This window comes from Rhinichthys klamathensis, unplaced genomic scaffold (assembly GCF_029890125.1).
Source record: "Rhinichthys klamathensis goyatoka isolate OS25496 unplaced genomic scaffold, OSU_Roscu_1.1 h1tg000220l_1, whole genome shotgun sequence".
NCBI lineage: Eukaryota > Metazoa > Chordata > Actinopteri > Cypriniformes > Leuciscidae > Rhinichthys > Rhinichthys klamathensis.
This window is the reverse complement of record NW_026606744.1, coordinates 2,339,437-2,356,060: the sequence shown is the minus strand read 5'-3', so window position 1 is coordinate 2,356,060 and position 16,624 is coordinate 2,339,437. Positions and strand designations below refer to the sequence as shown.

Below are 16,624 nucleotides of genomic sequence, written 5' to 3'. Positions count from 1 at the left end.
ATATTTTCTTAATGTCTTGTACTGTTAAACATAGTTTAACATGGATTGGAATATGCATAAGGAAATTATATCCAGATAAGGACATGCATAGTAAAACTAGGCGTCGTAAGCTCGATACGTGGTTATTTCGGGGAGGAGACAGGGTGGAGATGCATATATGCACATGCACGCACGCATCTTCTGCTGACTGGGTATTACAGATGGAATTTTGTGCAGGTTCTGCTATACTAAAAATCTAGCTTTTGTGCGCAAGCACACTTTTAGGATGAAATCTACGTAAAGTTTATATACATGAGGCCCCTGATATCTGTAATATGGACCACATTCACATACACAAAACTCCAAATTTGCCACAAATTTCACATCCAATAAGGAAAATATGGACAGTTGAATGAATCAGTCTCGGACAGATGAATGAATCAGTCTCAGACAGTAGGCAAAATGTCACTTATCTTATGAAGTAAACCACAGGCTTTAAATATATAGAAATATATGTGACAGATACATAAAAAGACACAATGACATTGTGATTCAGTGTTAAATATGAACACTATTGTTTTACTTATCTCATAATTTATTCATTTCAGTATCATATCAAAGTCACACCCTTGACAATGATGCAGAGCTACAGTGACACGTGTGTTCTTGAGTTATGTGTCTGTTTGTACGTGAACAAGAGAAGAGAGAGATGGGGGGTGTGTTTGCCACAGCATGACTAAAACATTTTTTTTTTTTAAGATAACTAGAGTATGAGTCTGCCTCAGGATATATGACACCTCACACTCATGTGCCACTCCTTTCATTAATACTAGAGCAGGTATGAACTTAAACCATGAAACAGCTTTATAACATACCATTTATCAGTTACAGAGTGAATCAAGACTGCTGCATTAACACATTCGTTTTAGAACTAGTTTATAGATCTTACAGAACTAGTTGATGGATTAACTGACAAAAATCATCCTCCATTAATCATAAAATAATATATACACACACACTACTATTCAAAAGTTTGGGGTTGGCAAGATTTTATGCTTTTGAAAGAAGTATTTTTCAAAAATATAGAAAAAACAGTAATAATGTGAAATATTATTATAAGTTAAAATAATTGTTTTCTATTTTTAATATATTTTAAAATGTAATTTGTTCCTATGATGGCAAAGCTGAATTTTCAGCATTTATTACTCCAGTCTTCAGTGTCACGTGATCCTACACAAATCATTCTAATATACTGATTTGCTGCTCAAGAAACATTTCTTATTATCATCAAGGTTGAAAACAGTAGAGCTGCTTAAATATTATTTTTTTGGAAACCATAATACTTTTTTTTCAGGATCCTTTGATAAATAGAGTTCAAAAGAACTTTTTTTTTTTAATGTAATGTTTTTAAATATAAATGTCTTTACTGTCACTTTTTATTCATATAATGCATCCTTGCTGAATAAAAGAAGAAGAAAAAAATCATACTGACCCCAAACTTTTGAACATTAGTGTATATTGGTCTGATTTCCAAATATCTTTTGCTTCAAAGCAAAGTTTGTAATGTTTTGATTCATCTTGAAGTTTGTTAGTTTGGTTAATGACTCTGAATTAGAACCAAGACTTCTAAAAATGTAAGTGGTGACTGTTACACTCTTGAATAATGAGTTAGATAAAATCAGGAGTAGTTCAGTCAAATTTTAATACTTTCATTATTTCTGTAAGCAGTTTCCCATAAGGGCTAATAAACATTTCACTCACAGATTTACAGCCTTACTAAGGTCGAAGGTTTTGAAAGAAAGGAAGAAAACGAGAGAGTGATGTCTGAAGGAGGGAGTTTAGATATAGATGGAACTAAAGGAACAAACAGACACTCACACTCCAGAGAGGACTTCCACTGATTGCGTCTTTATGCCAAAGCCAGTGGCTTCCATGCTGATGACAGGTTCCAGCAGGTCCACATTCATCCCTCTCTCAGTGAAATCACGCTCACTGAACATTCTCACGTGAGGAGTAATGAAATCCTACAGAAGGACACAAAACCATGAAATGACTTACAACCTCCTTATTCCAAGAAAACATCGGTGCAAGTCAGAAAAACACAAGGCTACACATAGTTTATTAATGCGAGGAGGTTATGCAGTAAATTGGTTATTTAATATTAATCTTGAGCTCTTTTGTTTCAGAAATGGTCTCCGTGTACATACTGCTAACACAGGACGTATAGATTGGAGCCTGTCTTCCAGTCCACCCCAGTCAGTGAAGTCTGCATACTCTCCTTCCTCCAGAAGATACTGGCGCCCCTCGAATCCTGGCGCAGAGTATCCTACCCAGCTGTGTATGAACAAAAACATGAATCACTGTCTGAGCTAGCTAAAGGCAATAAACCAGCAAGCACTGAGGATATGTGTAGATCTTCAGACTTTGCGACCAACAAAACCAAATCCTACAACATCAGTCTTACTGCCAAAAAAGGAGTACACTCACAGGCCACTCAGGATCTTCAATGAACCGACAGAACAGAGTCTCTTTCTCCTGGTGTTGTCAGGACTCTCAGTCTCCTCTTCTTCATTTTTCTTCTCCTCTTCCTCTCCTTCATCAAAGTTGTAAATGTCCCTTTCGATCTCTATGTACTCCCCTTGGAACATTGGATTTTCAAAGAGTACTGCCTAATTTCAGACAGAGAAAAACACTTTACAGCTTCCTGCAAAATAACTTTCAGTCAAAAACATGAAGCAACATGAACAATTTAAGCAAGTTGCAGCAGTTCAAGATATCTGTTTAGAGCATTTTTACTCAGATAAACAATTAAATAGCACAGACAGATGCAATAACACATCCTGTGTGAACAGACCCGAACACAACATCCCAGAATATGACCAAATGAAATGCTACAGAGGTCTTAGAGATGATTTATTTTCATACAGCAAAATTTGACTGGGGTGTGTTTATGTGTGTGCGTACATTTGTAGGCAGAATATTCTGAATTCTGGGAATTCTTCCTCCAGAGTTGGTGAGGCTCTAGCAAAGCCAACTCAAGGCCTGTATACAGCACTCAGAGCCCAGCCAGACATTAGTTCAGGAACGTCAGAAACCTTAGAGGCACAGTTCACGCAAACTAACCCGGCTTCCTTAGTCCATCATATAAGAAGCAGTAAAAGGTTATGGCAGAGGATAAGTAATATATAGATGTAATTAAATCATTATGGGATCACACGCCTCTGCTGTGAGATACATGTACTGCCAAAGTTTTTACTGCATCTAACTGTAGTTTCAAAGTCAGACAATGCTGCTGCTCTTTCACGGCTCACAAATCAAAAGAACAAAATGCTGGGAAGGACTGAGAAAGCAAATAAGCACAGATCCCACATCTGGGCATGCTCAGTCTGGTCCAGACTACCTGCATCAACAGGAACCTTTAATTCCAGGCTGTGCAGAAAGTCTTTCACCAAATAAATGTGCAAAATTAGTCTTTAGTCATTACAATTTTCTCAGTGAACTACACTTATTGGCACAATCAGTGTTCAATGAGATTTAACAAGTACAGCTCACCTTAACTTCATTGGGATTTTCCACCTTAATTTCACCCTGTGAAAATCATAAGGAACAATTTTATTTGAATCTCTGTTCATTTATCTTGTTTATTAATGATAAAGATAAAATGAGTGTGTGAAAGGGAGTGGTGGTATGTAATTACCATTTTCAAGGGTCGCAGTGATCCGACAAATGGGGTGGGAAAACCCCAGTCCTGAGGGCAGGGATATACTCCTTCCTCCAAAACAGCCAAAAGACCCTGGAAACCTGGGTCACTAAAGACCAGCCATCTACAAACACACAACTTCAGTAAGAATACATCTAACAGTTTTTTTCTTTCATTTTGTAAATTAAAAACAAGCTTCTTGAAGCTTTGGCAAAAAACAAACATGCCAAGGCATAAAAAAAAATATTTTGAAAATGTCATCTCCAACCAACACGCAACAACAAGAAAGCAACATTCCATTCAGACACACAGTCTCTTTCTCTCAAAAAGTCTCACAACTCCAATCATCGGTCACATGCTTTAACCTCAAAACTTTCCACTTGATCATGCAGCGAGGCCAAATATGAAGCTTGTGTCCTTCATCTCTCATTTTAGCTTTGAGAGATCAAAGTTTTACTCCCAAACGAAAGATTTTTTTTAAAGAAAGAAATTCATAGTTTTATTCAGAAAGGAAGCATTAAATTGATCAAAAGTGACAAAAATCTTTTTAAATATTATAAATGTCTTTACTATTTCAAATGAATGCAGATTTTTGAAACAGCACCAACAGTTTTCAACATTGATAATATAATAATAATGTTTCTTGAACAAAAAAACAGCATATTATAATTATTTCTGAAAAATCATGTGACTGGAGTAAAGGCTGCTAAAAATTCAGCTTTAAAATATATGAAAATTGAAAACTTCACATTACTATTTTTACTGTATTTTTTTATCAAATAAATGCAGCCTTTGTAAACATAAGCATCCAATATAAGCAGGCATTTTGGCATTTATTTAAGATCAGAAGCTCACTTACACCCCACTGTGGACCTTAATGGACCCAGTATTTTGAGGAATACCAAATGAACAGGTTTCTATGGTGTCATCGCAGAATGAAGACATTCGGCCCATCCCATTCAGCTCTGTGAACAGGTCTATTTTTGCTGTGCTGTAGTCCTGAGAGGAAAATATCAATGCAAATCAAAGATCAAAGCATGCACGTCAGTGCTTCATTTGCATTTTTCAATGCATATTATACTTTTTTATTTAAGAGATTCTTTGGGTAATTGTACTGATTAATCAGTGTACTGAGGTCAGGTGTTGATGCATGTGACTCATGATTTTAGACTTACCCTTAATGCAAGTCTAATGGAGCCAATGACCATGGGTGTAGTTGGGAGTGGCATGCTGTTTGTCCCCATCTCCCCACTGGGCTCTGTCTCCGCCCACTCATTTGCTAAGTCAACTGACCCCTCCTCCAGTGCGATGGATCGGCCCTGGAAGCCTGGCTTTTCATACAGCAGCCAGCTAACAGGACAAAACAGGAAACATTAGCAAACTTGCAATTTAAAGTGTCACGAGATTTGTCACATTCTGAAAAGGAGGAAGTGATTGTTCCTACCATCCTCTGACGACCTTTACGGAGATGAGTGGAGAAAGTGTCAGAGAGGTGGCATCCTCTACGTCTCTGAACACCTCGTATGCCTCTCCTCCAGAATGAGGTTGTTGGTATATAACAATCTGCAAGCAAGAATATTTAAACACCCCCCATAAGTTATACGGTTTCTTCTTGCTTATTTGAAGCACTGTAAGAGCGGATAATGAACTGGAAAGTAGCACTAAACTAGTTGTACTAAAATACGTACTAAATAAATATAGTACTATAAATTTGATAATTTATGATAAATTTTGTATAGATCAGTTCAGTTTTGCAATACCTTTCCAGGGCGTCTGTGGAAGCCTCTGACACCTGATGTCTAGAAATCAAAAACAAATTAGTTGATATTCAAACATTATTTCTGAATATAAACATAAGAAAATTATGAGATGACATTTATTACATTTTTAAAACTACTTTGAGAGATTGACTGGACCTTTGGTTTAAAAATAGTACTGCTCACTAAGGCACTGTGATCAGTGGTATCTATAAAAACAAACTGAAGCCTAAAGGGCTTAACATTCCCCTTAAACACAGAACAACATAAGTTCCACTAATAAAAGACCAGGCAGGTACAGACAACCCAAGCGGTTTCAACGGTGAAGCTAGACTTTACCACATCCCTGCAGCGAATAAACTATAAACAAAGGCTTTATACACATTATGCACTAGAGTATATAGCACATGCTGGTCACTATACTACACAAGCAAGAACTTAAAATGAGGACTTTTTGGGCTTTACTCGTAGGAGATTTTTTTAAACAGTGGGCATTCTGTATTAAGAATCTTTCTTACCTCTGCATATGTTGGTGAGAGGCTGCTGGGGGTGAGCAGTGGAATCTGCTGAGTGCTGTTGGATGGAGATGGCTTGCCTTGCAGTCCAATGTTTGAATTAAATGTGTTGGAGGTGAGACCAATATCCAATGTAGGGAGAGAGCTAGTGTCAGGCCTTTGCTGGTTAATTGTGTTGGATTCTTTGCCTTTATTCATGTATTTCTCCAATAAGTCAGGCAGTTTGACTTCTGAGAAAGTTGGAAGAGGAGGAGGTGTCAATGGGCCCTTTACTGAATCACCAGGTTCACCCTTTACATTACCATGATCTGGCAAATCACCAAGCCCCTCTTTTGGAGCTGTGACAGCATGGGACAGTGGTATACCCTTCTGCTCTCCTGAGGTTGGCACCACCTCTGGTGATGGCGTTATAGGGGACTGAATGCCATTAACGAGAGAGCTTGGTTCAGTTCTGGCTTTTCTTGATGTGTTTGGGTAGTTCACAAGGTTTGAAATTATTGACATTCTTTCCAATCTTGAGGACATTTTTCCAGAGCCTTCTGTGATTTGTTTTTCTCCATCATTTTTCTCCTCAGTAACTGTGAGCTTTTTAGCTTTGTCTTGTTCCCGTCTAGATGAAAGACCTTTATAAAGCAGGCTGTCCTCAGTACGTTTGGACAATGGGTTGGTTTTTGCCCCTTCATTGTTCTTCTTAATAATCATGGCTGGAGAGGGGTCTTTTGGTCCCGCAGTTTTTCTTGTCCCAAACTGGAACTGTTCTGGGTCAAGAATCTTTTCAAAGTGATCTTCTTTAATGGCCGGCATGGCAAAAGGTGGCGAAGGCATCTTGTTCTGCCCATGTTTTCGTGGAGGCAAAGAGAAAGGGGAGCAGTTCTCTTTAATGTTACGAATGAAATCATCAAAGTCACCCGAAGTGTCAAGCTGATTGTCATCACTTGCAGAACAATCCAAACGTCTCTCGGTTTTCTTTTTCTCAAAACTTTGGTCCACGTCTAACCAACTAGATGGTGCCTTGCTAATTTGTGAGAGGCTTTTGGGGTCCAAAGGAAGATTCTGAGATGTAAATTGTTGAACGCTTTGGTCGGATGGTAGTTTCAGCTTTTGCAAGTTAATAGCTGGTAGTTTATCTTTAGTCTTTGTAAAATCCTTGACTTTCAGGTTAGACTCGGTATTTTTAATTCGGACTTCACTCTTCCTGTCCACTTTGAGAGTCCGTTTATCTGGTATTTTTTTAACTGGTGGAAATTGCTGATCACCTTTTTGAATAGGTTCTGGTTTAGAAACAGCCTCTGGAGCTGTGAACACTGCTACTGCTGTCTCATCAACTTGCTTTGATATATTGGATTCATTCTGTTTGACACATTCTGGGTTTGTTTTACTTGAGTCTTCAGACTGAACCGGTTCCTTCTCTGAAACTTTGCATTTACCACTTTCTTCTTTATTTTTAACCTTTTCATCTAACTGTATAGTTGTTTTTGGTCGTTTCAAATCTGAATTTAGAGCATTTTTCACACTGTGCTCTTTGGTCTCCATCTTCTGGACTATCTTTGATGAATTCTCTGAAATGACTGGAATGATTTGTTCCTGAGAAGGGCAAGAATTCTCCATACCTTGAGCACTCAGATTACTGGTTGGCTCTTTCTCAAACCCAACAAGAGACTTCTCTTTGATAACATCTGGCAGCTCATCAGATGCAACTTGCACATGTGATTCTGTTGAAACTGGTAAGTTGGATTCTGTCTGTCGTTTTATGAATTGTAAATTGTTTTCTGAAAGCGACACATCCAGTTTGTCTTTGGTTTCAGCACCACCAGATTTTTCATCCTTCACTTCAGAGGAAGCTTTTGATTGTTTAGCTGTCTTTGGTATTGTGGAAATTTCATCTGCCTTAGTAAGGGCACATGTCTCCTCTTTGAATCCAATAAACTTCTCTTTGACAGCATCCGACTGCATATCTGGCATAATCTGGACATGTGACTCTGATGAATCTGGTAGATTTGATTCGGCCTGAAGTTTTATGGTTTGCATTTTGTTGTTTTCTGAAAGCGACACATCCAGTTTGACTTTGGTTTCTGCAGCACCAGATTTTTCCTCTTTCATTTCAGAGGAAGCTCTTGATTGTTTAGCTGCCTTGGGTATTGTGGAAATTCCATCTGTCTTAGTAAGGGCACATTTCTCTTCTTTGAATCCAAGAAATGTCTCTTTGACAACATCCGACTGCATATCTGGCATAATCTGGACATGTGACTCTGATGAATCTGGTAGATTTGATTCTGTCTGGCGTTTTATGGTTTGCAAATTGTTGTCTTCTGAAAACGACACTTCCAGTTTGACTTTGGTTTCAGCAGCACCAGATTTTACATCTTTCATTTCAGAGGAAGCTCTTGATTGTTTAGCTGCCTTGGGTATTGTGGAAAGTTCATCTGTCTTAGTAAGGGCACATTTCTCTTCTTTGAATCCAAGAAACTTCTCTTTGACAACATCCGACTGCATATCTGGCATAATCTGGACATGTGACACATCCAGTTTGACTTTGGTTTCTGCAGCACCAGATTTTTCCTCTTTCATTTCAGAGGAAGCTCTTGATTGTTTAGCTGCCTTGGGTATTGTGGAAAGTTCATCTGTCTTAGTAAGGGCACATTTCTCTTCTTTGAATCCAAGAAACTTCTCTTTGACAACATCCGACTGCATATCTGGCATAATCTGGACATGTGACTCTGATGAATCTGGTAGATTTGATTCGGCCTGAAGTTTTATGGTTTGCATTTTGTTGTTTTCTGAAAGCGACACATCCAGTTTGACTTTGGTTTCAGCAGCACCAGATTTTTCCTCTTTCATTTCAGAGGAAGCTCTTGATTGTTTAGCTGCCTTGGGTATTGTGGAAAGTTCATCTGTCTTAGTAAGGGCACATTTCTCTTCTTTGAATCCAAGAAACTTCTCTTTGACAACATCCGACTGCATATCTGGCATAATCTGGACATGTGACACATCCAGTTTGACTTTGGTTTCTGCAGCACCAGATTTTTCACCCTTTGTTTTAGAAGTGGTTTCTGATCGTTTACAAATATCTTGAATACTCAGATCAGTGGCTGTATAATGGCCCATCTCAGGTATTGAGGAAATGTCATTTTCCTTGGTAAGGCCATACTTCTCTTTCTTGAACCCAGTAAGCGGCTTCTCTTTGACTGATTGCTTATCTGGTACATCGTGGACATGTGGGTGTGATGAAATCGGTAGATTTGACTCAGTCTGGTGTTTTTCGGAGTGTGAATCATTCTTTTCTGAAACTGGCAAATCCAATGTGACTTTAGTATCAGTGGCACCAGATTTTTTGCCATTTGTTTCAGAAGAGGCTTTTGATTGTTTAGCCGTCTTGGATATTGTGGAAATTTCATCTGCCGTAGCAAAAGCACATGTCTTTTCCCCAAACCTAACAATATCCTTTTCTTTGGCAATATCTGACTGTTTATCTAATGCAACTTCCACATGTGGGTCTGATAAAATTGATAGATTTGATTCTGTCTGTCGATTGGTTTGACAATCATTTACTGAAAGTGACACATCTGGCGTGACTTTGGTCTCAGCAGTATCACAATTTTCACTCTCCGTTTCAGAAATGGCTTTTGATTGTGTACAAATATTTTTAACTGTGTCAGATTTCAGAGCAGCGGTGGGTGTGACAGACAAATTTGTCATCATCTTGTCACATTTGTCTATTTTTGAATCTGAAGCTGCAGTTGCCTCTGCCTTCCTAAAATCTTTCTTAGGTGTAAGTTTAGTGGGACTTTTGAGACGTGGTGTTGATGACTGTAAATCACCCATGTCCTTAACCGGGCTTTTCAATTTGAGCTCTGGTGATACCCTGGCCGCAGCATTCCCAGTGGCTTGATCACATTTGGAAGATTTTCCATTACTTTCAGGACCGTTAACCAGTGATGACTCATTTCTCTCTGGCTTGGTAAGTGGCAGAGAAGCGGGTTCATATGACTCACTCTCTCCGCGGGCATCTGAGGGCTGTTTAAGAGGTGTCATTTGAGGCAGCTTCCTTCCTGTTGGTGACACATCAGTCATGACTTTTCTTGGACTCTTTGGCCCGCTTAGCTGGGTTTCGTTCGCTGACTTCTCCTTTTCAATGTTCTGCTCTGATTGGTCAATGCCAGGCGCTGAGGAAGAAAGTTTTACCTGGGTTTTGTTGCCAGTATCACCTGATTTGACTTTACTCTTTGAATAATGAAAACTACTCTTTGTTGTTGGACTTTTGTCACTGACAATTGTTGGTTGTGTTTTTGATTTATGGATATCTTTACATGCTTTGAATTCAATGTTAACCTTTGCTGAACCAGAATTCTCCAGTGAAGATGGGGAGGATGGGGATTTATCATCAGAAACAGAAAATGAATTTTTTAGACTTCTTTCTCTTTTAGGCTTTGAAAGAGTGACCTGTTCTTTGGTGGGTTCAGAAGTTTTTGTCATTAGTGAGGCATCCAAAACATCCCTCTCTTCCACTCTCTTTGTCTGTGACATTTTCTGCTCTGGGCTTAATAATCCTGCCCCATTCTGACGTTTGGTGGACATCTGTCTTTCAGCTTCAGTAGACACACTATACACTGTGACAACCTCCACCACTTTCTTTGGTTTTGTTTGAACCTCAGGTCCGGTTTTCTTAGGAATTCTGGTCTTAGTGTCAATTGGTTTACTAAGTGTAACAGATTGGTCTTTTTCTGTTGGAGACCTGATCTCTTTTTGGTCTGTCTGCTTCTGCGAAAATCTCCGTACTGGAGGCACTTCTATCGTTGATGCCTCAGAGAGGCTTTTAATGCGAGACATTACAGCTTTTGTTTTAGGGGCAACTTGTGGTGGAGGGCTCTTCGCTTTAATTCCCCCATTTGTTCCACTTGCAGCTCTGTCCGTACGCTTGGATGGCACAGATGAGTTTTGATGACTGCTCATCACACTATTAAATGGTACTTTATTAATAGACATTTCTAGGAAATCAGTAGCGTCTCTATTCTCTGTTGAAAGTTCAAAGGGGCTCTCTACATCCTCATCGAGAGGCTGCTCTTGAATGAAAACAGCACAATCTTCTACCGACTCATTTGTCTGTTGGTTGGACTGCTTGACATTCACACTTTTGGGGTTTGGTAATCTGTGGAAAGACAAAGGCAACAGCAATGTTAAGAGACAGGTATGGGAGGATCCATGCATTCATAGGCTTTTAACAGAATGCATCACATTAATGAGAAATAATTTGATTTCTTCAAGCGTGTAAAAACTCTTAGTGTTAAAGAGCTTAAATTATTTCAGAACATTTTTATGGACTTGTTTGACTGCATTTTTAACCTTGGCATCATCATTGCACACAACTTAAACAGCTTAAACTTTTAACCATGACACAGAATATCAATTAATTGTGTAGGCTTTTAAGATTCCTCAGCTGAAAAGGGCTGATTAATCAGAGGTGAACTTGCACAGAATTATTCAGGTAAATTTATTTTGTTTGAATTAAAGATCAAATCAAACAATAGCTGCTGTAGAAACCCAAGCGATCCCTATCTTGACAGTGAATCACTTGCACTTAATTTCCATTGTACGGGTGTTCTTTTACTTTTATCACAGCTGTACATGAAGAAATGATAAAGAATGAGATAATCAAATCAAATCACATAGAAACAGCAGTTTTTAAACATTGGACAACAACACTCATTGTGGTTAGATCTATTCTTCCCTAAAGAAAGTCCACAACAAAACTAATATATCTATAAAAAAAACAAGTTTAAAAGTTTAGGGTGAGTAATTGTTTTAAAATAAATTAATATATTAATTCAGTGAGGACGCATTAAATTGATCAAAAGTGGCAGCAAAAACATTTATAATGTTATATAACTATTTCTATTTTAAAAAGATGAGAACTTTTCTATTTTGAACTTTCATTATGATTTCGTCAAAAAATATTAAGCAGCACAACTGCATTCAACTGATAATAATAAGAAATGTTTCTTGAGCAGCAAATCACAATTTTAGAATGATTACTGAAAGATCATTCAACACTGAAAACTGGAGTAATGGCTGCTGAAAATTCAGCTTTGCCATCACATTGATAAATTACATTTTAAAATAAAACCCTTTTTTTTATTGTAATAATATTGCAAAATATTACTGTTTTATTGTATGCATTGTGTGCATGCAAGACTTATTTCAAAAGCATTTAAAACATCTTACCAACCCCAAACTTTTGAACGGTAGTAATATATATATATATATATATATATATACAGAAACAGATATATATATACAGAAATATATGGAAAGATCTGAGAGTCATTGTTCATCTCATTCTCAAAATCATGGGAACCTAAGTATCATATTGCACACAGTCATCTGCACTGTACAGACTGAACAAAGGCCTCGCTGCTCAGTAACCGAACACAGACACACAAACACAACACAAGAGTACTTACATTTTCACCCTAACCTGCTGTACATTCTGCGTTATATCCAAGTTAGTCTCACTTTCAGCTTGTTCTTCCCCGTCTAGGCTTGATTGAGAACCAACTAACACTCTTTTAGCAAAGACTTTTTCACTCTTTGACAGTTTCAAGCTTCTGCGTTTCTCTTCATTGCTGTCAGCATGTAGGTGTTTAGGAATAAGTCTCTCTCGAGTTTCCTCCTCTGGTGGTTCAGTACTGTCTTGTAAGGTGAAGTTGGCTGGCTCTGGAGCTCGAGAAGGACCAGGAGTGTTGCTGGCAACTGCACCGAGGATAGAGTAACTCTCAGTTGGGCTGGCCAGAGCAGGTTCTGCAGGAGAAAGTGAGTCAGTAATGGAGCTCTCACTCTCCTCCTCTGTCAGGTGAGTTTCCGCCCACACGGCTCTGTGTACTTGACCAGGTGAGGGAGAAGATTGAGCTGACCTCTCCTCTGCCTCAGGGGAAGTATTGTTTGTTGGGGTGGGAAGCTCATTATTGCCTTCTTGATTGCTTAGTTTGCGTGATTTTCGTTTGTAGCCGTTTTTCTTCCCCATGCTTTCAGTTACCGTCTGTTCTCCAGGCTGAATGTCGGAGGACGATGAGTTTCTAGAATGTGATCCCAGAGTCACCCCGACCAGCGCCGTGTAATTCCCGCCGCCTGTGATGGTAGGTTTCAAAACTGTTTTTTTACTCTCAGTCCCTCCTGAGGCCGTGGAATACTTTGGCGTGTCAGGAGTGTGTACAGGGACGTCTGCACATTTCTTTATTGTTGTGTCTGTTGTCTCCTCTAGGTACACCTTGAGCTTCCTGTTCACTTCCTGCACCAGATGCTCGGTCTTCTTGTCGCAGGAGGTCTCGACCCTGCTCACTTTGATCACTTCCACCTCTTTTACGCTCCCTCGTCCACTACTGCCACTGTCGGCAAAAGGCAAGTCTCCTCCATATGCGACAATGGAAGCTACGCTACACACGCTGGGGCTTCTGTTTTCTGGACCAAAGTCTGAATTATCATCAATCTCTCTGTGTTGAGTCTGTCTCAGTTCTTCTGATCCGGAGTACTTGGTCGGGCTGTTTGCCTCTGGCGACAAACTTTCATCCCTGTCATCCGATGTGGTTCTGCTTTTTTTCTTCCGAGTGAAAAAACTTCCAATACGATTAAAAACTCCACTCTTCTCCTCAGAACTCTGGAAGAACAAAAAGGGAATGACAAGTAAGAACACCTAAATAAAATACAATCTCAAATAACTATTATTAAACTTGAGTACTTGCGACTGTGCTGAGGGGGTTACAGATTTAGAAAATTATTAGCAATTTTAGTTCCAACGACTAAATTATGATAAATGATCTTGACAAAATAACACCAATAATACTGTGTATTTCTGTGTTCCATTGGCAAATAGTAATCTGAGTTCTGACATTTACTGATTTACAATTTACTTATTCAAAATATGCAAACAAGTAAAGAGTCACTGCATTGTTTGTATTCCCAGCAGTCTTGTTTTAGCTTATTTATTCCATTTGCTGGAAGGTAAAAACCCAAATCTATACTTATGCTTATTTCCCACATAGAAAAGCATGGGTAACTATGGTAACTGGTATTTGTTTTCCCCAACGTGCCAGCGGTCTTCCTTGATGACTATATCTACAGCACAGCTTATCGTATCTTATTGCTTCAAAATCAATTATTCACGATTACACTCTTACATAAATGCATAAAACCTTAATTATAGTAAAGGAATTCAACACAAGATAGCCAAACACAATCATTGGAAAAAGTATGTAAAATGTCTCCAGAAAAGACCAGACTTGAGACAAGTCCCAAAACCTCCACTTTACAATCCATGGTCTTCAAAATCTGAACATGAGACCAACCCAGCCTTTTTGGGCACTCTAAAATGAGTGATGTGCAAGAACATACAGTCACCCGGGAACAAGAGGAAGCACATCAACAGAACATTCAAGTCAGCACAGAACCCCAATCAGACATACAGCCTCCAACAAATTACTATTACAGTTATTATTGTTACTTAAAAATGTGGTACATTGGTGTTGCCGCTGACATCGGTTTTAATACTTTATTTTTTAAACAGTGACATTAATGTAAAACTCCAAATATTTCATTTTAAATGAATAGAATAATTTTTTTTGTTTGTTTTTTTAAACGGAATCATAAAATAGATTTGATAGATAAACACAAGTACTTAATTTATAAGTAATTTAGTTTGAGGGACATCTGCTCCATCTTTCAGATACATAAACATAAATATTAGCAGCGCGCCACGTTGACAAGAACATAAATTCCAGACTCCCGCGGCAGTTAGGCTTACGTTACTTATACGTTCTGGGGGAAAAATCTAGCCCTACATATAAAAAATTCTGAAATGACTAACCTCATACCTTGCCAATTCCCCGTTAATAATATATGATCTTTTCCTCTACAGAGCAGTTCTCTGAAACATGTACCTCCTTGTTTTTACCTCCACCTACGTCTGATTCATAAACGAATCATTTCTTGGAGTCGATATCTTTTAATGATTCAGCTCACAAAAGGATTCAAAAGATTAATTCATAAATAGGTCTTGACTCTGGGGTGCGTTTCCCACAAGCATCGCCAACTATGGTCGCAAGTTCAAATGAACTGTTGACAATTGAACTGTTGACAATTGAACTGTTGACAGAACTTGCGTTGCGACCAAATAGTTGGCTTTGGGAAACGCACCCCTGACCGGGCGGTAAGCAAACTGAACCGAATGATAGTTGTATCAATATGGACATGAAACGTTTTCAGCTGAGAGATGCAAATTAATGGCGTAAAGAATCATTGAAAATTTGAACCGGCTCTTTTGAACAAACCGTTCAAAAAAGTGATTCGCAGGATCACTGTAACTATCCTAAACTAGGACAAAGGCGGTGTCTCAAAACCGAGTGTTGTGGCTGTCTAGCTACACAGTATTTGGGCATTATAAGAGTGTTTCGATTCAGCTCAGAGCGACCAAAGAACCTCTGCGTTAACCGCGCATGTGAGATCACATAACATGATGTCTAGCTAGGCAGCTCAATGTGTTTTAAGACAGTCAAAAACTCTCCAGACACCATAAAACACCGAAAACAAACACAGCTACTTTCCCTCAACGTTTGATCTGTTTTAAACAAAATAGCAGTCTTACCATTTTATCCAGCTGGTGGTAAGTTTGTCTCTTTTTTTTTAGTTTGTTTGTTTTTCTTCTTTATCTCATGCAGTGTACCGAAATCAGAACACAGATATCATTGTAAGCAGTCCAAAGTTCTCAGCAATAAAACATCAGAAACGAATAGCCGACAGTGTATTAATCCAGCTCTTTTCCCGATTACGATATTCAGACCGTCTCATTCAATCGCTGTTCAGTCGCAGACTGCATGAACCGAAAAAATGACAAAACTTTTTGAAGTTGCAATCATGTTCTGTTTACTTTGGTGGCGCCGCTCCAGGAGTTTTGCAGGTTGTGCCACATGTAAGTGCGCTCACTTTAGAGCTATTGTGCAACGTTAAATAACATTATTCGTCCACAGTCAATGTATGAAGACCGACCACATCCAACCAAACGCCACACCCTTCCTGTCTATCCAACGTGACTCTACAGACCATGGGCATTAATAACACCAAATAATACAACTCATAAAAATAATAATAATAATAATAATAATAATAATGTTGTTGTCAACCTTTAATGTAATATGTGGGCTAATTTATAAGTCCAAAACAATTAAATATCTACACCAGTAGGCCTACAACAATTAACAATTACTTTACTGATTTATATTAATTTCTGTAGCCTATATTGCACTTGTCAACTGGATTCTTTAACTTTATGTGTATATCACAGCATCAAGTGAAACTACGGTGAATACAATTAAATAAAAGTTAATAAAATATCTAATGTATCATTATTACGCTTAGTTGCATGTTCAGCCCAAAGTTTGTGTGACCAATGAACTGGATTGTTCGTTCGATCACAAACTACGCATTGTGCATTAATTGAGTACAACACTTAATTGAATGAATATTCACTCATTTAAGTATTGCTTTGGATGAAAAGTATCAGCTAAATAGCAAATAACACAAACCATAAGCATAAGTTATTGCTGATAACTTTTAAAAAGGGATGGTGTGTTCTTTGTTTGGCATGGTTATCCATAGAAGGATAAAACCTTGAAGTTCTCTTTGTCATG

The 16,624-nt window shown here is 38.4% G+C and overlaps 1 protein-coding gene across 1 annotated transcript in view; it reads right to left on the bottom strand.

The window, feature by feature from the left end:
• Nucleotides 1-16,624, bottom strand: part of crybg1a (crystallin beta-gamma domain containing 1a) — a 46,657-nt gene that overhangs the window by 6,069 nt on the left and 23,964 nt on the right. Inside the window, exons 3-13 of the mRNA XM_056264248.1 lie at nt 12,410-13,599; nt 5,955-11,097; nt 5,440-5,478; nt 5,124-5,242; nt 4,855-5,029; nt 4,539-4,678; nt 3,677-3,803; nt 3,532-3,567; nt 2,467-2,648; nt 2,187-2,313; nt 1,858-2,003 (exon numbers count right to left, since the gene is read on the bottom strand). Of these exons, the coding sequence (XP_056120223.1) occupies nt 1,858-2,003; nt 2,187-2,313; nt 2,467-2,648; nt 3,532-3,567; nt 3,677-3,803; nt 4,539-4,678; nt 4,855-5,029; nt 5,124-5,242; nt 5,440-5,478; nt 5,955-11,097; nt 12,410-13,599 (7,424 nt within the window). The remainder of the gene's footprint in view (nt 1-1,857; nt 2,004-2,186; nt 2,314-2,466; nt 2,649-3,531; nt 3,568-3,676; nt 3,804-4,538; nt 4,679-4,854; nt 5,030-5,123; nt 5,243-5,439; nt 5,479-5,954; nt 11,098-12,409; nt 13,600-16,624) is intronic.